The sequence below is a fragment of the Geotrypetes seraphini genome, chromosome 3 (assembly GCF_902459505.1).
Source record: "Geotrypetes seraphini chromosome 3, aGeoSer1.1, whole genome shotgun sequence".
Taxonomy (NCBI): Eukaryota; Metazoa; Chordata; class Amphibia; order Gymnophiona; family Dermophiidae; genus Geotrypetes; species Geotrypetes seraphini.
Window position 1 is genome coordinate 276,755,938 of NC_047086.1, and position 22,122 is coordinate 276,778,059.

Here is a 22,122-nt window from a genome sequence, read left to right on the forward strand (position 1 = left end):
ATTGCTGGGTCCACTGCGCTCCAGAATGTGTTCGGTTCGATTTTCTGTCTGGTCATAAAGCTTGTTTTGAGGGGGGTGGGTTTATTTTTGTTGTGTTCCCAGTTGATGGTGAAGTTGTATTTATAGTGGTCCGACCATAGGGTGGGTTGCCAGGTGCCGTTGGTGATTTGGATGTTTTGCGAGTTGAAGTTTGGGGATGAGTATGCTGCAATATCGAGTTGATGACCTTTTTCATGTGTTGGTTCCGGGTTGAGGATCTGGTACGATAGGGTACTGAGGTATGATATAATGTCTACTACTTGTTTGGAGGTGTGGTCTTCTAGATGGAGGTTTAAATCACCAAGGATTAGGTTGTTTGTAGAGGAGAGAGAGTTCTGGAGGATGAACTCTTCTAGCTCATGTTTAGTGATGTTCCATTTTCCTGGGGTGATGTAGCATAGAAGGCAGTTTAGATTTCCTGTAAGGGTGGTGTCAGAGAGTTGGCAGGCTAGAAGGTCTAAATGGGGGGTGGAGTGCTTGGCTAGGACTTTGATGTTGAAGTTGTTTTTTGTTATGATTGCTAGCCCTCCTCCTCTTCTGTTAGCTCGGCATACTAGTTCAATTTTGTATCCTTTGGGACAGATTTCAATAATGTGAGGGTCTGTGTCAGATATGAGCCAGGTTTCAGTAAGGAAGAGGCATCCTAGGTCGTCTTTGATTAGCCAGTCTTTGATTAGTTCTGTTTTTGGACCTACCGATCGTATATTTAAGTATGAACATGCTATTTGTGAGATTTTTGTGAGTGGGGAGGGGGTAGGAGCTATATTTGATAGTATTTTTTGTGATGTCTGAGGTCTTTGAGAACTTATCTTGGCTTTTGTTGTATGTTTTTTTCCCCAGATTGTGGGTATGTTTGCTTGGTTGGATGGTGAACAGAGGATCAAGGTTCTAGGGGTTTGGAGTTTCCTGGTTTGTAGAACGGATTTGTGTGGTACTGTGATGATTGGGATTGGCTGTGTGTGGTATCCTGCTGTTTTCCATTTGTCTATGAAGAGGGATAGTAGTAGTATAGCAAGGATGAGTTTGGGTGTGCTTGTATCCATTCTGTGTGTGGCTGAGAGAAGTTGCCCCCCCGACTCGAGTTTCGAGAAAGGTCTTCCTCAGGGAAGGACTCTGTTAGAATGAGCATACAGAGAAATAAATAAATGTGAAAATACTAAATATACTATAATTTAAAACATCAAAACGGGAACCTCAAATGTACCTAATCTTACAAGACGAAAAACGTCTACCTTCATCTATCATTAATTATCAATCTCATACCTGTTACTAGCTCCCCATTCAAACATGGGGCCGAAATCTGGAAATGAATGAACTAAATCCCCGAAAAACCAACCTTAAATAGAGATCTTAAGAAAACGCCATCTTAACGGAAATGATGTCACTGGGAGGAAATAGGAGCAACTTAATCACACTCAAAAAGACAACCACTCTATCTCATGATTCAATCCATTAGGAGTTAGGGTACACCATTCATAAATGAACCTTTGTTCTTTTCTGATCAAGCATCTAGAAAGATCACCATTGAATTGCTTAATGTGTAACAATACGGTGTATCTTAAGTCATGGATTGCATGTGATTTTTCTAACCAGTGTGCAGTGAGAGGAGCTGAAACCCTTTGGTTACGAATACCACTGATATGTTCAGTTATTCTTACTTTGATTCTGCGGGAGGTTTGGCCTATGTATAATTTATGGCAAGGACATTTAATACAATAAACTACTCCCGCAGAATCACAGTCAGTCCCGGATTTGAGTTTAAAATTTTTTTGCATTACCCCTGGGATATTAATCTGGGAAACATTCCATACATACTGACACAATTTGCATTTACCACAAGCTTGATGAGGAAGACTTAAATAATTTTTATCATATGTGGATGGTCTATATTTTAATTTTTCTCCAAGGTTGGCTGCCCTGGAGAATGCAAATTTGGGTTTCTCTTTCAAAGCACTGTGGTATTGCACTATCGGCCAATGTTTGAGAATAATGTGTTTTATGTCAATGCTGTTATTAGAGTACGGCATTACGCATACTATCTGCCCCTTGAGACATCTTGGATCCTGTTCCTGGAGACGTCTTGGATTCTCCTGTTAGGAGCAGAATCCCGTCCTTATAAGCTGCTGAGTTCAAAAGCATAAACAGCTGGTCCTGCTATTTTGTTTACGATTCCGGCACACCCGGTGTTCTTTGTTTTGACAACACCCAGGTCAAAGAGGTACGTGTTGCGGAAACCTTTGATGTTGTTTGGACAACATTCCGGTCCCATTTGGCGTTACTGTCCTTTTGATGTTATTAAGGAGGTGTTTGCAGAGATTGGTTTACCATCTGTCTTCACTATCCCTTTGATGCTATCCGGGCGACACGCAGGCAAAGGAAGTCAGAACATTCAGATAAACAAGGAGGTGTTGCAGTTTACTGTCCTTTGATGTTGTCAAGGTAACACTAAGGTCAAGGAGGTTAGATAAGCAGACTTGAGGAGACATATCACGTAGTATGCTGAGTTCATTTACCCCCTTTACCCCCGGGCCCTAGGCATAACACGGGGGCTGAAGGCACGCGACTGTTCTCTCTCCCTGTCCTCGGCGCGTCACAGCCCGCCCTCACTCGCCGCTGCCTCTCACTGCGCCGTGAGGTGGCAACATTGTAATTGACACCTCATGGCGCTTGCAGGGGCTGGAGGTGCATGCCGCGACTGTGCTCTCTATATACCTCCCGGCTCCAGTGGACTAGGCAGCACCAATAGCAGCAATGGTGGACAGCAGCCCCGCTCCGGCCGTTGACCCTCCACAAACCTCGGGGCTCCAGCGGCGTAGGCAGCACTATAAACACGCTGCTTCGCACCCTTCTCTGCCGATTTCCTCTGCTGCGTCTCTGATTACATCATCGGAGACAGACGCGGCAGAGGAAATCGGTAGTAGAAGGCCGCGAAGCAGCATGTTTAAAGTGCTGCCTACGCGGCTGGAGCCCCGAGGTTTGTCAGCGGTGGGAGGGTCAGGAGCAGGCCAGATCGAGCAGGACAACGGCAGTAAAAGAAGGGGGAGGGGCCGAACGGAGCAGGGAAGAGAAGATAAGAGAAGGGAAAGGGGGGTGGGGGAAAATGCTGCTACTGCTTCTGCTCAGGAAAGGGGGGGATAGGAGGGAAATGCTGTTGCTGCTGCATAGGGAAGTGGGATGGAAATGCTGCTGCACAGGGAAATGGGGAAAAATGACAGACAGAGACAGCGGAGGGAGGGAGACAGAAAGAAAGAAAGACACAGGGGCAGGGAGAGGGACAGAAAGTCAGACAGAGAAAGGGGGCCAGAGAGAGAGTCAGCGGGAGAGGGAAAGGGGGCTGCTTTGGGGGGAGGGGTGTGCTTGGGGCAAACAGCTTTGCTCTGGGGGGAAGACAGAAGGGGCCATGGAGAGACAGGGAGAGGGAAAGGGGGCTGCTTTGGGGGGAGGGGTGTGCTGGGGGGAGACAGAAGGGGCCATGGAGAGATAGGGAAAGGGGGCTGCTTTGGGGGGAGGTGTGCTGGGGACAGACAGCTTTGCTCTGGGGGAAGGAAGACAGAAGAGGGCCATGAAGAGACATTTGGGGGGAGGTGGGTGCTGGGGCAGACAGCTTTGCTCGGGGGGGAGGGGGAGACAGAAGGATACAGACAGCGGCCAAGGAGAGAGAGATAAAGAAACACAGACAGACTATTCTAGCACCCGTTAATGTAACGGGCTTAAAGACTAGTTTATAAATAAATTGTCTTGTTTTCTTTATATCTTCCCCTTTGTGTGCACAGGGTTGATTATTCATTATTAATAACTGTATTTAAATTAGTTTCTATTAATACATCAAGAATTGTTAAACACTTTTTAAAAGGGTTCAGCTACAGACAAGGGTTGGCTCAGTTGACCCGTTTAGTAACTTTGAGTTTACGCCCAGCAGTGTCTATGGTGAGCTGTCACAGCTCAAGGTTAACAAAGCAATGGGGCCGGACAACCTGCACCCCAGGGTGCTTAGGGAGCTGAGTGATGTCTTGGCGGAGCCACTGTCCACGCTCTTCAACCTCTCCCTTAGTACAGGCAGCGTCCCGTTGGACTGGAGGACGGCTAACGTCATTCCACTCGACAAGAAAGGCTCAAAGATGGAGACAGCAAACTACAGACCAGTGAGTCTAACATCGATAGTGAGCAAACTAATGGAAACTCTAATCAAACACCAATTGGATAAGATCCTGGATGAGGAGAATCTACGGGATCCCCGACAACATGGATTTACTAAGGGGAGATTATGCCAATCCAACCTGATCAGCTTCTTTGACTGGGTGACGGGGAAGCTGGATATTGGGGAGTCCCTGGACATCGTGTACCTGGACTTTAGCAAAGCATTCGATAGCGTACCACACCGCAGGTTGCTGAGCAAGATGAGTTCTATAGGATTAGGTGACACATTGACGAAATGGGATGGGAGCTGGCTTGGAGGTAGGCTCTAAAGGGTGGTGGTGAACGGCACCCCCTCCGAAATGACGGAGGTGATTAGTGGAGTACCACAGGGCTCAGTCTTGGGCCCAATCCTATTCAACATCTTTATAAGAGACTTGGCAGAAGGGCTTCGAGGTAAAATAACATTATTCGCCGATGACGCCAAACTGAGTAATGTAGTGGGCAAATGCACAACAGACGAAGATTCAATGCCCGACAACATGATGCACGACCTACTCCTACTGGAGCGATGGTCTAGGACATGGCAACTCAACTTCAATGTCAAAAAATGAAAAGTTATGCACCTGGGCAGCCAAAATCCATGCAAGTCTTATACCCTTAATGGCGAGATCCTAGCAAAAACGGTAGCAGAACGAGACTTGGGGGTAATCGTCAGTGAGGACATGAAGTCTGCCAATCAAGTGGAGCAGGCTTTGTCCAAGGCAAGACAAATCATGGGCTGCATACGAAGGGGTTTCGTCAGTCGTAAGGCGGAAGTCATTATGCCATTGTATAGATCCATGGTGAGGCCCCACCTGGAATACTGTGTGCAATTCTGGAGGCCGCATTATCGCAAGGATGTGCTGAGACTGGAGTCGGTGCAAAGAATGGCCACCAGGATGGACTCGGGACTCAAGGATCTTCCATACGAAGAACGGCTTGACAAATTACAGCTATACTCGCTCGAGGAGCGCAGAGAGAGGGGAGACATGATCGAGACGTTCAAGTATCTTACGGGCCGCATCGAGGCGGAAGAAGATATCTTCTTTTTCAAGAGTCCCACGACAACAAGAGGTCATCCGTCGAAAATCAGGGGCGGGAAACTACGAGGTGACACCAGGAAATTCTTTTTCACTGAAAGAGTGGTTGATCGCTGGAATAGTCTTCCACTACAGGTGATTGAGGCCAGCAGCGTGCCTGATTTTAAGGCCAAATGGGATCGGCACATGGGATCTATTCACAGGGCAAAGGTAGGTGAGGGACATTAGGGTGGGCAGACTAGATGGGCCGTGGCCCTTATCTGCCGTCTATTTCTATGTTTCTATGTTTCTATGATAAATTCTGTTTACAACTCTATAACAGTGCACATTCTCAGAATTTTTTTAATTTTCCAAATATAAATGATCATTTCTTTCCTTTTTCACAGGTATTGGTGTCTGTCCAGTCCCTTATATTGGTATCTGAGCCTTATTTCAATGAACCAGGCTATGAGAGGGCAAGAGGCACACCTAGTGGTACTCAAAGCTCTAGAGAATATGATGGAAATATTCGACAAGCGACAGTCAAATGGGCCATGCTTGAACAAATAAGAAACTCTTCACCATGTTTTAAGGAGGTATTTTCATAAACTTAATTAAAGGTATTGTTTGTAAGAATAATGCAATAAAGGCTTGTAGAATTTCTTTATAAAAAATTGTGGCATTGATAAAACTATTCTTGAAATTGTACCATACAGTGTGTTATAGAACAGTCTTAACAGTCTAAAACTGGTGGTATGGTTCTAAAAGTTTAAGATTTACTGAAGGCATTAGGGCAGTGCTTCCCAATCTTCTTACAGCCAAATAAAATTGTGTGGCACCCCTGGAAGTACAGAATAATGATTTACCTTTGGAGACTCCATCTAGGTCAGGACCTTCAAAGGCAGGTTTTGTGACCCCATTTGGAGTCCTGACCCACAGTTTGAGAAACTCTGCACTAGAATGACCTGCATGGAGTGGAGAACTAGCCTAATGGTTATTGAGATTCTGAGGAACTGGGTTTGATTCCTACTGCAGCTCCTTGTGACTCGGGGCAAGTCACTTAACCCTCCATTGTCCAAGGTACAAAAAACACCTTAGATTGTGAACCCACTAGGGACAGAGAAAGTACCTACATATAATGTATATAGTGCTACATGTGTCTAGTAGCACTATAGAAATGATAAATAGTAGTAGTGGGGAGCTGAAACAACCCGAAATAGTAGTGCTGCAACACAGTGGCGTACCTAGCGTATGTGACACCCGGGGCCCATCATTTTTTGACATCCCCACCCATCTGTATGAAAAAACATGATTTTTAGTAACAATCCACATGTCACATATGAATATCTAGGAAAAGGCAGCATATTACATACTGCAGTGAGCAGTACATCAATAAACCCATTGTAAAACTAAACAGCCAGACTAGTACAGATCAATCCTACACATTCAATCCTAACAGAAAACCATATCTTTTCGAACACAAACAAAGAACACAGAAAACACCTTCGCCTAGTATGTAATCACAAACTAACTCCTCCCTCTTTTACAAAACTGTAGTGTGGTTTTTAGCCACGGTGATAACAGCTCAGATGCCAACACTAAAAAACGCTCTACAGTTTAGTAAATGGGGAGATAGAATAAAAATACGTAGACAAAGGTTAAACTGAAGCACTAAGAAGCTGGACTCTGCATACAATGCAACATCACAGAAACAGCGATGCATCTCACCTAAAGCAAAAAATAAATAATAATAATAACAGTTTATATACCACAGGACCGTGGAGTTCTATGCGGTTTACAATGATTAAAAGGTATTACAGATTGAGTGGAATAAACAAAGTTCAGAGTTAGTGAATAACAGTTCTAAAGATCATTTGTTGAGGACTAAGATTGTATAGGTCAGTTACCTAAGTACTTCAGGAACAGATGTGTTTTTAGGCCTTTCCTGAATTCCCTATAAGTAGTAGGCACGAGCAGTTGTTCCAGGTTTTTATCCCATAATGCTGCTTGATGTGAGAAAAAATGTTGGTGATGACTTTTAAATTTACAACCTCTAACCGGTGGAGAAACAAAGTTTGGATGTGAACTTCTCCTATGTCTCTTGGTTGTGAAAGAAAAAAGGTCTGTTATATATTTAGGGGCTAAGCCGTAAAGTACCTTGAAACAAAAACAACCCTTGTCATAAGAACATAAGAACATAATCAGTGCCTCCGCCGGGTCAGACCACAGGTCCATCCTGCCCAGCAGTCCGCTCCCGCGGCGGCCCAAACAGGTCACGACCTGTCAGAATCATCAGAAGGGGCTCCCTTGCCACCTTGGCTTCCCATTTAAGTCCTGCCTTCCTATCGAAGCCCTAGCCCTCCGGTCTTTCACATGCACGACCTGGTTGGTTTTTTACTCATTACCTGGTTAACTTTCTATACTTGTGTTACATCCCAGCTCCTCCTTCAGTATCCCATGATCCCTTTATCCCTCAGGAATCCGTCCAATCCCTGTTTGAATCCCTGGACCGTACTCTGCCTGATCACTTCCTCCGGTAATGCATTCCAAGTGTCCACGACCCTCTGGGTGAAAAAAAACTTCCTTGCGTTTGTTTTGAACCTATCTCCCTTCAGTTTCTCAGAATGCCCCCTCGTATTAGCTGTCCCCTTCAGTCTGAAGAATCTGTCCCTATCCACCCTCTCTATGCCCCTCATGATCTTGAAGGTTTCTATCATATCTCCCCTGAGCCTCCTTTTCTCCAGAGAGAAGAGCCCCAGCCTATCCAGCCTCTCGGCGTATGGGCAGTGTTCCAGCCCTCTTACCATTCTCGTTGCTCTCCTTTGGACTCTTTCAAGTACCGCCATGTCCTTCTTGAGGTGCGGCGACCAATACTGAACGCAGTATTCCAGATGTGGGCGCACCATCGCTCGATACAGTGGCATGATGACTTCCTGTGTTCTGGTTGTTATGCCCTTCTTTATGATGCCCAGCATCCTGTTGGCTTTTTTCGAGGCTGCCGCGCACTGTGCAGATGGCTTCAGTGATGCATCCACCAGCACACCCAAGTCTCTCTCGAGTCTGCTGTCTCCCAACAATACCCCCCCCAATTTATAGCTGAACAGCGGGTTCTTTTTCCCTATATGCATGACCTTGCATTTGTCCACGTTGAAGCGCATTTGCCATTTGTTTGCCCAGTCTTCCAGCTTGTCCAGGTCCCTTTGCAGGTCCTCACACTCCTCCCTGGTCCTAACTCTGCCGCACAGTTTGGTATCGTCTGCGAATTTTATAACCTCACACTTTACCTCCCTTTCCAGGTCACTCTCTTCCTTCTCTGGTTTCTGCTTCACTCATCTTTTTGTCACTCTTTTCCTTTCATCCACTGTCTACCCTCTCTCTGCCCCTTCTATATGGCATCTTCTCTCTTTCTATTCCCGTTCTAGAAACTTTATGCATCCCCCTTCCATTTCTCCCTTCATCCCCATTAGTCTGGCATCCATCTTCCTCCCTTCCCTCCTCCAATAGTCTGGCATCTCTCCTCTCCTCTTCTTCCCTTCCCTCTCACACACCCACATGGTCTGGCATTTCACTCTATCCTCTCCCTCCCCCCCCACTTCCATCAGCATCTGCCCCTTTCTCTCCCTCCACCACACTTTCATACCACCCTGACCCCCTCTCTCACCCTTCACCATGATTCCATACCACCCTGATCCCTCTTTGTCACCCTTCACCATGATTCCATACTACCCTGACCCCCCTTTGTCACCCTCCACACCCTTCCATACCACCTTGACCCCTTTTCTCACCCTTCACCATGTTTCCATACAACCCTGACCCCCTCTTTCTAACCCTTCACCATGATTCCATACCACCCTGACCCCCCTTTGTCACCCTTCACCATGATTCCATACCACCCTGACCCCCCTTTGTCACCCTTCACCATGATTCCATACCACACTGACCCCCTTTGTTACCCTTCCCTATAATTCCATACCACCCTGACTCCCTTTCTCACCCTTCCATGCCACCCTGACCTCCTTTCACCACCCTATTATGCTCCTTTCTTTCTCCTTCCCAAAGGACCCGCGATGACTGCTTCTGCTCCAGATGGAAGAGGTAAGTGATGTCGGAGGGGGCTGGGCCGGCAGACGCAGTTAATTGCGGCAAGATTTCATCCAGATCAAACAAAATGAAAGAAGAAGAAATCAAGCAAAACTGAAACATAATCAATTTAAATATACAGCAAGTCTACAGTATTTGGACTCTAAGGCCCTAATTCTGCAAAGTGCATCTAAAGTTAGACGTAGTTTGGACATCCAAGATAGATATCCTTTGTAGAATCACGCTCATCGACACTTAGCGCTGTTTAGATGTCCAAATTTTGAGACGTCCTTTAGAGAATCGGTTTTTAGGCGAGAGTTATACGTCCAAACAATGTCCTTAATCTATAATAATCTATAATAATAAAATGCTAAGCACGCATGCACACTCTTACCACGTGCTTCCCTGATCCCTGATCTGTCGGGCTGTGGCGGTAAGAGTGCGCATGTGCGCTTCTAAGAACCGGCCAGGTAACACGCCGCGACTCCCCCCTCCCCCTCCTCCGGGAGAGTTATGGCCAGTAGGAAAAAGGAGGTATTGATGCCTCTGTCTAAAACTCTGGTGAGACCTCATTTAGAATATTGTGTACAATTCTGGAGTCCACACCTTCAAAAAGATGGAGTCGGTCCAGAGGAAGGCTACTAAAATGGTGTGTGGTCTTCGTGATAAGATGTCCCGCAGAGCTCTCCTCTCTCCCCCACCCTGTTCAACATCTACCTGGCTGCACTAGGGAACCTTCTGCAAAAACTGGAAATCAAATTTTACATTTACGCTGATGACATTTCCATAATCCTTCCCCTAACCATTTCCATAATCCTTCCCCTAACCAGCGTAACTCCCGAGACAAAAAGTCACCTGGCATCCATCCTCAAACAAATCGAACAATGGATGTCCAACTTCAAATTGAAACTCAACTCAGATAAAACCAAATTCTTCCTGGCCAGCCCAAACGACAAAATCAAAGACTCATCAATCTCCTTGTACGGTCAAGTCTTTCCCATCACAGACTCCATAAAAATTCTAGGAGTGACTCTAGACCGCAACCTCACCTTCGAAACACACACCGACCTACTAGTCAGAAAATGCTTCTCCACCCTTTGGAAGTTAAGAACCATCAGAAAATACTTTGATGCTCCCTCATTCCGCTTACTGGTCCAATCCTCCATCCTGAGCTTACTCGACTACTGCAACATTATCTAACTGGGTTCCTTCAAAAAACTCAAAAACTCAAAAACTACATATCATCCAAAACTCAGCAATTCGACTCATCTTTGGGCTGAAAAAATGGGATCACATTACTCCCTACTACCTAAAACTACACTGGCTGCCCCTGGAGGCGAGAGTGCTGTTCAAGTTTGCCTGCCTCTGTTTCAAATCCATCCATGGTTCAGCCCCCTTATACATGGTCCCCCACTTTACCATGTATCATCCATCCAGATCCACTCGCAAAGCTCATCTCTTCAGCCATCCAACTCTAAAAGCCTGCCGTTACAAAAGACACCTGAACAAAACTATTGCCTTCCAAGCAGGTCATCTAAATGACTGGCTGTGTAATATTTTCTCGCGCTCTTCATCCTACCTAAACTGCAGAAAATTATTAAAAACCAATCTATTTAACCGATTTGTAACCCAAGACTCCTACCCTACTCTTCCCCCCTAGACCCCCTTTCTTCTCCCTTCCCGCTCACCTTCTCCTGACCCTTACATTGCTCCAGCCCCCCTTCTTACCTCTATTAATTGTATCTATTCTGCTGATTGTTCCACTTACTGATTGTACTTGCTGATTGTACCTTTTCTCTGATTGTACCCATTCGCTAATTGTCCAGCTCTTCTTCACTGTAAACCGCCTCGAACTTCTATGGCTTTGGCGGTATATAAGAAATAAATTATTATTATTATGTATGGGGACAGACTTAAAGATCTCAATCTGTATACTTTGGAGCAGGGAACTCCGGTCCTTGAGAGCTGTATTCCAGTCGGGTTTTCAGGATTTCCCCAATGAATATGCATGAGATCTATTTGCATGCACTGCTTTCATAGAAACATAGAATATGACGGCAGAAAAGGGCCGACGGCCCAACAAGTCTGCCCAATCATGTTCCCTTCCACCCTAGAGAAATTATCCTCTATCATACCTCATGTTTGTCCCATCGTTTCTTGAAGTCGAATGTGCTACTAGCCTCGACTACCTGCCGTGGAAGACCATTCCATCTATCAATCACCCTCTCGGTAAAGAAGCATATTCATTGGGGATATCCTGAAAACCCAACTGGAATACAGCTCTCGAGGGCCGGAGTCCCCTACCCCTGTTTTGGAGGAAAGGCGGGAGAAGGAAGATATGATAGACGTTTAAATAAATAACAAAAAATATCACCCACCAGCAGTGGGCTCAATTTCTCAGATCTGACTTTCAAACAAAACAGGTGGAGAAAAAAGCCTCAAGCACATAGCATACATCACTTTTACACAACTTATCTTGCAAATTATGATTTCTTGAAAATGTAACAATACATTCACGGTCCTGAAAGCACTGTTTTTCTTGTAACATAGGCCAAATATTTTTAATTTTTCTTCCCAATTTTTGAGCCACTGATGAAAACTTCAATATACAGTGGTACCTCGGTTTACAAGTGCACCAGTTTGCGAGTGTTTTGCAAGACGAACAAAACATTCGCAAACTTGCTGCCTCGTAAACCAAGCTTGCCTCGCAGTACGAGTGCTCCCCCCCCGCAATCCGGCATCCCCCCCAGCGATCTGGCATCCCCCCCGCTCGCATTGCCCCCCCTCCACCGTGATCCTACTTCCCCCCCTCCCCCCCCGAGCAGTCAATGACACATTTTACCCGACTTGGCACCAGTGCCGGTGCCCGAAGATCCTCCCTCTTCTGGCGCAGCCTGGGCTGGGCGGTGCGTCGGAGATCCTCCTTCTTCTGGGTTGGGCTGGACTGGCTTTGAGCATTTGCGCATGCTCAAAGCCTTCTGGTCTCGCTCTCAATCTCGGAGAGAGCAAGACCAGAAGGCTTTGAGCATGCGCAAATGCTCAAAGCCAGTCCAGACCAGAAGAAGGAGGATCTCCGACGCACCGCCCAGCCGCGCCAGAAGAGGGAGGATCTTCGGGCACCGGCACTGGTGCCAAGTCGGGTAAAGGGTATGATTGACTGCTCAGGAGGGGGGAAGTAGGATCGCGGTGGAGGGGGGGCAACGCGAGCGGGGGGGGGATGCCGGTTCGCAGGGGGGGAAGCTGGATCGCAGGGAGGGGTTTGGAACAGCGTCGGATTCCTCAAGGTGGGGGAAGAATGGAGCAGCGCTGGTAGCCTCGTGGGGGGGAGGAGGTGGAACGAATCAAAGCAGTTTCCCTTACTTCCTATGGAGAAACTTGCTTTGATATACGAGCAGTTTGGTTTACGAGCATGCTTCTGGAACGAATTATGCTCGTAAACCAAGGTTCCACTGTATATGGAAAAGTCATGTCTTGTTCTGATTTCTGTCAATATTCAAGAAGTTGTTCTCTATTACTATACTTAGCTCTATGATATGCTTTCTGGATCACATGATGTGGATAACCTCGTTCTTGATAACGATTTTTAAGGGAATCTGCCTGTTGTTTAAAGGTCTCCCAAGAAGAACAAATTTTTTTGAAATTTTTGAATTTTTTTGAAATTTTTTTGAAAGAAAAGTAAAACAATAAATACATTTCATCAAACCCAACCAACCCTTCCCCCAGACCCCTTAAGCTGAATAAGTCAGGACTATTCCAAAGAGACCCAAGCTAAGAATAACAGGAAGAAAGATATAAACAAGCAAACTCAATCATTGTAGCTCCCACATTTCAAACTACTGCCAAACACGATCAAACTGGCACAGTGAACCATGTTTAGAAATAATTTTATGTAAAGTATACCAATGATGTAACTTATCCACCACCAAGTGCCAGTCAGGTTGCTCTGGTTGCTTCCAACAAACAGCCAAAACTATCCTAGCAGCTGAAAAGAAAAATAACTTACAAAAACTGAATTCTCCAACATCCATATTAGGGTCATATCAGTGAAGGAACACCACATTAAAGAATGACACAGGGATAAATTTTTCCCCATCCCCGCAATAACTCATTTTCCCGTCTCCGTGAGTTCTGTCACTGCCCCTGCCCCTACCCCATTCCTGTAAGTTTTGTCCTCATCTGCACAATTCTCAAACGCTTTAAAATCATAAGTGTTCGAGGCTTGTGTGGTTAAAACAGAGCTTACAGGAATAGGATAGGGACAAAACCCGTTGGGATGGGGTGGGGAAATTGAGTTCTTGCGGAGACGGAGGGTCAAATTTGTCCCCATATCATTCTCTACACCGCATCCCACAAGACCCGCATACCTCTCCCCAGATCTGAGATAGCATCCCAAAAATGGTGATCCAATAACCCTGCACCCATGGGCAATCCCACTGCATATGTAGTGATTTCTCCTACCAGTAGAACTGACTTTTAATTGCTTCAGCTTTTTGAAATATGTTTTTTGTTGTTTTTTTTATTACAATTAAACTCTTTTGATCTATGTGATAAAGAGGTGATGTTAGGTTCGAGAATGCTATATTTTAAAAATGTGCTGGATATGGTGGATAGAGGGAGTATAAAACACTATAAGAGTGGACAATGTCTTGGAGTTGATATGAAGTGCAGAATGCAGCTGAGTTGACTACACAAGTTTTGAATGTGCACTGAAATTCTAAGCAGAATCATGTTTGAAATGCAACCATGTGTAAACTTACACATGTATCCCAGTCTAAGACAAAGTAATAGAAAAGTAGCGCTAAAAGAGCTTGGTCTTTCAAGGGTTGCAAGTAAGATGACATCCATTTGAAATTAACCTAGTTCACATGACCAGATGTATGCATAAATCTCTGGATAATAAATGGTCAGTGTGTCCTTTCTGATAACCTGACTGGTTTTGGCTACCCTTGAGTACTGAGACTTGCCTGACCCTGGCACTTGAAAGAATATGTTGTGATATCTGGAGGGAGGAGGAAGATGGTACCTCCAAGTAGTGTGTGGTTTAATTTCAAATCATGAACATATTTTATATGGGGGGCGTGGCTTGGACACGCATGAAGGAGGTCGGTTAACAGAAGAGCTCCGTTTAAAAAGTCCTTGAAAGAATAAAAAAGTCGCAAAAATTTGAAGAATTAAGATTAATTTTATGATAAAAATAAACTCGATGGCGTCAGGAAAGCAAAATAAAAACGACTTTGCAATCTCTGGAAGCAGCAAGAGAGCAAAGCCCGAACAAGAGACGGGATCCAAAACCGCAGATCCAGAAGTAATGAAAGAACTTAAAGAAATCAAACAAATGCTTTCAATTCTCACAAAAAAAGTTACAGAATTAACAGATGATGTTTCAACACTAAATAAAAAGATGGATCTAATCGAATTAAAATCTAACGATTTAGAAGAAAGAATGATAATTGTGGAAGAGGAAATTCTAAACACAAAAACTGAAAAAAAGAAAATTGAAACACTTACTAAAGAATTGGAAGATTACTCGAACCGTGAGAGAAGAAGCAATGTTCGTCTGATAGGTTTACCGGAAGGAGCAGAAAAGGGAAATCCGGTGACCTTTATAGAAAACTTATTACCAAAACTACTTCCTCTACAAATTAAATATCCCATAGAGATTGAAAGAGCACATAGAGTGCCAACAAAGAGGTCAGAAAAGCATCAAGGACTGAGGCCACTGATATTTAAACTATTACGCCACCAACAGGTCATGGAAATTTTTCATCTTGCAAAACAGAATAAAGGATTACAATATCAAGATGCCCTTATTCACTTTGTCCCGGATTTTGCAAAAAGCACAGCAATTAAAAGAAAGAAACTGCTGGATTTGAGACCACAACTACGTGAACTGGGAGCAAAATTTGGTCTTGTATACCCAGCAAATATGAAAGTAACCATAGCAAACAAAACTTTAACCTTTGATAATGCTGAAGAGCTACAAAAATATATACTAAACCAGGAAATGCCAATGTCATCTTAATTTTCTTTATTTTATTATAATTCAAATATTTTGAATGTCAAGTTTGAATGTCTTATAATATAAACAGGTAGTGGGAATGATATATTTTTCATTGTATTAAGAAGTGCTAATATCACCTTGTATTTTTTAAAATTATTGATTGAATATAATAAGTAATTAGCAGATAAATAACGGTATAGAATGTTTTTGATTCTATTCAAAAATTCCTTCAACGATCTTTTTACTAGAAATATGGAAAGACTATACATTCTAGAATAGAATGATTCTCCAAATGATAAAGATAAACTAATATATAAGTATATAAGATCTTAGATAAAAGTAATATAATTTATAAAAAGGAAGAATATAATTTTATTAGATAATAAATAAGAACTTAAACATAAAAACGAGATATAAGCCCTTAATTGGTTTTAGAAAGTTAATAAATAAATTAACTATTGATATTAATACAAACAGATGCTGTAATAAATAGATCCTAAATACTATTATGTGGTTGAATCATAGTCCAGAGCTTTCTTCCTATGGAATGTATGTAAGAATGAATGAAGATGAATGTATATATAACCTACTTCTCAGAAGACAATACAGGGAAAATAAACCTATTAAAATCCTTTCTCGTGTTCAATGGAACTACAAATCCCAGAAGTCCTTGCAAAAGGAAATACACGTAAAGAATAACTCTTAAAACCGGATGAACTATGAATAAATACGAATAAATAAACTACTAGACTTGAAAATAAAGGATAAAGGATTACATCGGATGAAAGATCACAAAATAAACCAAAATTAGATCGTCGCTGGAACCGGAACTTATTGAAAAGAACTGAATAATACTCTGGATATAAAAATACGAAGAAGAAAGGAAGAAAAATAATATTTACTTGGATGAATAAAGAAAATGGAAGGACACATCTTTAACTTTGATACATCTTAAAAACGAAACTAGGAAGTATGTTATATGAATGAGGTATAATTCTGTATAATGAAGGAAGGAAGCTCTGGAACGAGAAAAATCACATAGTACAAGAAACACACATCTGTAAAAAATTGTTTATTTTCCAAAGAAATAAAACATCTCATTAAATAATATATAAGTTTAAAAGAAATATAAGGATCTAGAATATATTCATAAACTTATATATTAATTAAAAAAAAAATATTATAAAGAAATAGAATTAGATAATATAAAGAATTTAAAAAAAAAAGAAATTTACAATACTTTTCATATTATTTGAATTAATAAGATATACTAATAGTTATAAAATATGAAAATGATACAGAAAATAATATTTGAAAAGATTAAATTTAACATTGGATAAAAAGACAAAATGTTTAAATATTATATGGATTGTTAATACTATTTAGTAATATTTGAAATATTTGTGACTTATATTTGAATCTTAACAAGAAATGGACTTTTATGGAGTGTTTTGATACCTGACCTAAGATGCGTGTTGCCAAGCATACACAATTAATATTGGGGGGGAAGGGAGGGAAGAGGTGAAAAAAGAGAATGGGAAAAATATATTATTACAATGTGTGGATATCTGAAAATAATAATTATATGATTTCATGTCAAAATTTAATTACAAAAGTAAATGGATATTAAAATTTTTTCAATTAACGTCAATGGCTTAAATCATCCTATAAAAAGAAAAAAAATATTAGGTTTTCTCCATAAGCAAAACGCAGATATTTATTTCCTACAAGAGACACACCTTTCAGACACTGAATCTAGGAAGCTAACAGAAGGATGGATATCAAAATGTTTTTATTCACCGGCAATAGGGAAGAAAGCAGGGGTAGCAATAATAATAAATAAAAAATGCAAAGCTGATTTTAAATTAATAAATTCTGACTCTTCAGGAAGATGGATACATATTAAAATGGATCTGGGAAATACAACCCTGGATTTATTTAATCTTTATGCTCCTAATTCGAACCAAATGGAGTTCTTTAATCAAATTCAACAGATATTACTACCACTGGCTACTTCTAACTTAGTAGTAGCTGGAGATTTCAATGCTGTAATGGATCCAATTGTGGACAAGAAACCAAGTAAAATCATAAAATCTTTAGGACTAGATAATTTAATACAATCTTGTAATTTAATAGATATATGGCGTATCCTTCATTTTAATGATCGGGAATATTCTTTTTGTTCTCAGGTCCATAAATCTTTTTCAAGAATATTTGTAACTAATAACATAGCGCAGCGTGTATCAAAAGCAGTTATAGATCCCATTATAATTTCAGATCATGCTGGTGTGTGGATTAACCTTAAGAATTATAATATTGATCAATTTAATTCAATATGGAGATTTAATAATGATTTATTAGCAGATTCGAAATTCTTAGAAGATCTTAAAGTAAAAATGCAAGAATTCTTTCAACTTAATTCTTCAGATGACATTAATATAGAAATTTTATGGGATGCTTTTAAAGCAACAATGAGAGGAAATATTATTTCTTATTCAGCTTTTATTAAAAAACAACTTAAAAAACAATATGAAGATATGGAAAAACAAATTAAATTATTAGAAAATAAATTAATTAAAAAATGGGAAAACAATACATTACAAGAGTTGTTAAAAATAAAAGTTAAATATAATGAGATTTCTTCTCAATATGTGAGAAAAGACATTTTCAATAAACAAGTACAATTTTATGGTAATTCAAATAAAGCGGGAAAATTATTAGCAAATTTTCTTAAAGCAAAAAAAAGAAAATCCAAGATTATTGCAATAAAAGATATACAAGGTAACACACATACCAGCACAAAAGATATTATAACACAATTTCTTGATTTTTATGAAGAATTATACACTTCTAATTCTTATAAAAAAAAAGAACAAGAAGGATTAACTTTCTTAAATTCCTTTCTTGGACTTCTAAGGAAGTTTAGAAGAACCTATATCTTTAAAAGAAATAGAAACAGCATTGAAGTTTCTTAGAGTTGGATCCGCTCCAGGTGGAGATGGATATACTGTTGAATTTTATAAAACATTTCAAAATATCATTTTACCACATCTGTTAAATTTGTATCAATATCAAATAAAGAATGAAAATATTTCAGGTACTATGGCAGAATCGATAATTATAGTCTTACCAAAACCAAACAAAGATCCTACTCTGGTTTCAAATTACAGGCCTATTTCGTTATTAAATGTGGATAATAAGTTAATGGCTAAAGTATTAGCACTTAGATTGGCAAAAGCTCTTCCTTTCATTACTGATGTACATCAAACAGGATTTATTGCTAAAAGATATTCATCAAATAATACTAGACTAGCATTCCACTCATTAAATTTAGCAAAAAATATAAATGATCCAGCTTTTCTAGTATCTTTAGATGCAGAAAAAGCTTTTGATAGAGTGGAATGGACTTTTATGTATCAAGCTTTACAATGGTTTGGTATAGGCTCCGGTTTTATTAAAATGATCCAGACATTGTATAGCTCTCCTGGTGCAAGATTATATATTAATAATAATTTATCAACTAGATTTAATTTGCATAGGGGAGTTAGACAAGGTTGCCCTTTGTCTCCATTACTTTTCGATATTGTCCTAGAACCTTTATTAATTGCAATAAATAAGACTAAGGAGATAAAGGGAATCACGTTTTCCAACTGGGAATTTAAACTTTCTGCATATGCAGATGATATTTTATTATATTTAAGAGAACCGGATACTACTATTCCATGTATACTTAATTTATTAGAGAAATTCGGCACTTTTTCTGGATATAAAATTAATTGGAGCAAATCTGAAGTCCTCCCAATTAATGTTCATTGTACGAAAGGACTATTTGACCCATATTCATTTATTTGGAAAGAGGATGGAATAAAATACTTAGGAATTATGATCAAAAATACAATTGAAGACACAGTCAAAGAGAATGAAAAACTTTTATTGAAAAAAATAACAGAAATGTGTGAGCAATGGAATCCATTACATCTTTCTTGGTGGGGAAGAATTCAAACAATTAAAATGATGGTATTGCCTGTGGTTTGTTACCAAATGAGTATGATACCAATATTTTTTCAGGGGTCATTTTATAAAAAACTTAACAATATTCTTACAAAATTTGTTTGGTTTGGGAAAAGACCAAGAATCGCTTTAGTATCATTACAAAGACCAATTGTAGAAGGGGGGGTAAATTTTCCAAATTTTTATAGGTATCATCAAGCCTATATTTTAAGACAGGGTATGTATTGGATCCTCCCAGATCTTATCGAAAATGGCTGTATTTAGAATGGCGACTCCTGTTCCCTTTATATCCGGAACATCTAATTACCATAACTATGCCTAAGAGATATAAAGATAACAGAATCTTTTTAGATACTTGGAAAACATTGAGATACATAAGTAACTTATCACCAGAACCAATAGCTAAATCTCTAAATCAATCAATATGGGTAAACTCCAGGATTAGAATTGGTGGATTTAAAATCGTCTGGAAACAATGGATAAATGCAGGAATAAGAACATTGAATGATGTCATATCAGAAGGTTCCTTGCTTAGTTTTTCACAATTGCAAAATAAATTTGGACTAAATAAAACACAATATTTTAAATGGATGCAATTGAAGCAAGCCATTCAGGTAGGGTTCCCTGAATGGAATATAGTTTGCAAGTTTTATGTTTCCAGGCGGATTTCTTGGGACACCAAGCCGCAAAATGGTATAAATTAATATATGGATTTCTAAATAAATAAAAAAAACTGGACTTAGGGATATTTGGAGCATTGAGATTGGACAGACAATTTCTGCATCTCAATGGCCAAGATTCTGGTCCAGGAGATTAAGATTAACAAAGTCAGCATCTATGAGTCAAACATGGATATTTTTATTACATAGAGTGTTATGGACCCCGACGCGCTTGCAAAAAATAGATAATACTAGATCTAATAGATGCTGGCATTGTAAAATAGAAATAGGGACATTAGATCATTTAATTTTTTTTAGTCCTTGCATAAAAGCCTTTTGGAATTTAATTTGGCCCCAAATTAACATATTACTAGAAAATCATATTGGTCTCTCATATGATACCATATTATTTGGTACTGCAATGAGAACACAAAGTCCAATATCAGCAAATAATAACAAATTGCTTTTAATATTGCTGCCATGCAGCAAATCACACAAAATTGGAAGGATTATACCAAGCTAAATTATACATTCTGGTGGAACTCGGTGTGTCACATTTACAAAATGGAGAAAATATTGGCATTACAACAAGGAAATATAAAAAATTTTAAGAAAATATGGGATCCATTGACTAAATATTCTAAAGATCAGATATCTTAACACATTGATAATAATAATATAGGGTTAGGGTGGGAAACATAGAAATTAATATGAGAAAAAATAAAAAAACAAATAACAGGGGAAAGGGATTCAATGTATATGATATGATATTGTACATACAACTATAATTATTATAAATTATATATTATGCTATTTATTTATTGTAAGAATGAAAATTTAATAAATAAAAATTAAAAAAAAAAGAACATATTTTATGACAGATTTGTAACCTGTTGTTCATGTTGGGGGCTGGTGGGGACTTTTATAAATCAAGTCCTTTGTGTCAAATTAATAGCTCATGAGATACATGGACTGTTAGTGGCACTCTTTGATACATTTAACAATTTGTTAAATCATAATTTTGTATTACTTATTATAGTATGGACTCAAAAATACTTGTTCATTTTTGGGAATAAAACTAAAATATTTTGAATGAGAAATTTGCTGCATCAAATGGCATTGATTAACTTCTCTGTCATCTTTCCATTACCTTTTGGTGTCTTACAGGTGATACACAAGCATTTTTTTCTGAAAAGAGCAGAGGTCATGGCTCAGTGTGAGGAGTGGATTGCAGATATACAGCAGTACAGTAGTGACAAACGGGTAGGGAGGACCATGTCCCACCATGCAGCAGCTCTTAAGGTAAGAAAGCAATAAATCATAAGACCATGCAGAATCAGATAAGCTGAATCGAAGAACAAAAGCAAAAACTGCAGGGATGATGTGCAAGACACCAAGTCTTTAATGAACAAACATAAATACAGTCATGAAACAGTGATGAATCGAGACCCGACATGGTCCGTGTTTTGAAGAAACACTCCTTCCTCAGAATTCCTAATGTGGACAATTAAATATGTACAGTGTTCCCCCGCAAATTCGCGATTTGTAGACTCAGTTATTTGTGGTATTTTCTGGCTTCCTCTTCCAGTCAGAAAATGCAGGGAATGAGTCCGCAAATCAGCCTTCTCACAGCCGATTCCTCCTCCTCCCCCCCCCCCCCTTCCCGAGCATACTGGGTATGATTGTGCAACCACCGGCTCCCCAGCTGCCCTCTCCTGCCTTTTTACAGATTCAAAACTGCATTTGCAGTTTTTCAAAATTCACGGGTGTTCCTGGAACAAAACCCCCGCAAATTTCGGGGGAATACTATATAAGCAAATATATACGGTGTATGTGAGTAAAGAGGAGTGAGAATGGTGACAGCAAAAAAAATGATCCTATATGTGATAGTGTGAGACAATCATGTGCAAAATTGTGGAGTATGGTAGTATAAACCTGCTTAAAAATAATGTGAGCATGATGGTGAAATCTTGATGAGTCAAGTGAAGAGTGCAAGAAGAAATGCCATGTGTTATGAGAAGTGGTATCCGTGAAAGCCAAAAAAACCCTGAAGATTGTGAAAATATGCATAAAAGGATAGAGGAGATATATCAGTGTGTATAGCACACTAAAATACATACCAAAAGTGTATCATATT

At 40.3% G+C, this 22,122-nt stretch overlaps 1 protein-coding gene across 4 annotated transcripts in view; it reads left to right on the forward strand.

Annotated features, from left to right (window-relative positions):
- The window catches only part of BIRC6 (baculoviral IAP repeat containing 6), a 1,530,571-nt gene that overhangs the window by 1,487,481 nt on the left and 20,968 nt on the right, over nt 1-22,122 (forward strand). For all 4 annotated transcript variants that reach the window (XM_033935681.1, XM_033935678.1, XM_033935679.1 and 1 more), the window contains 2 exons: nt 5,642-5,830; nt 21,153-21,287. In XM_033935681.1, the coding sequence (XP_033791572.1) occupies nt 5,642-5,830; nt 21,153-21,287 (324 nt within the window). The remainder of the gene's footprint in view (nt 1-5,641; nt 5,831-21,152; nt 21,288-22,122) is intronic.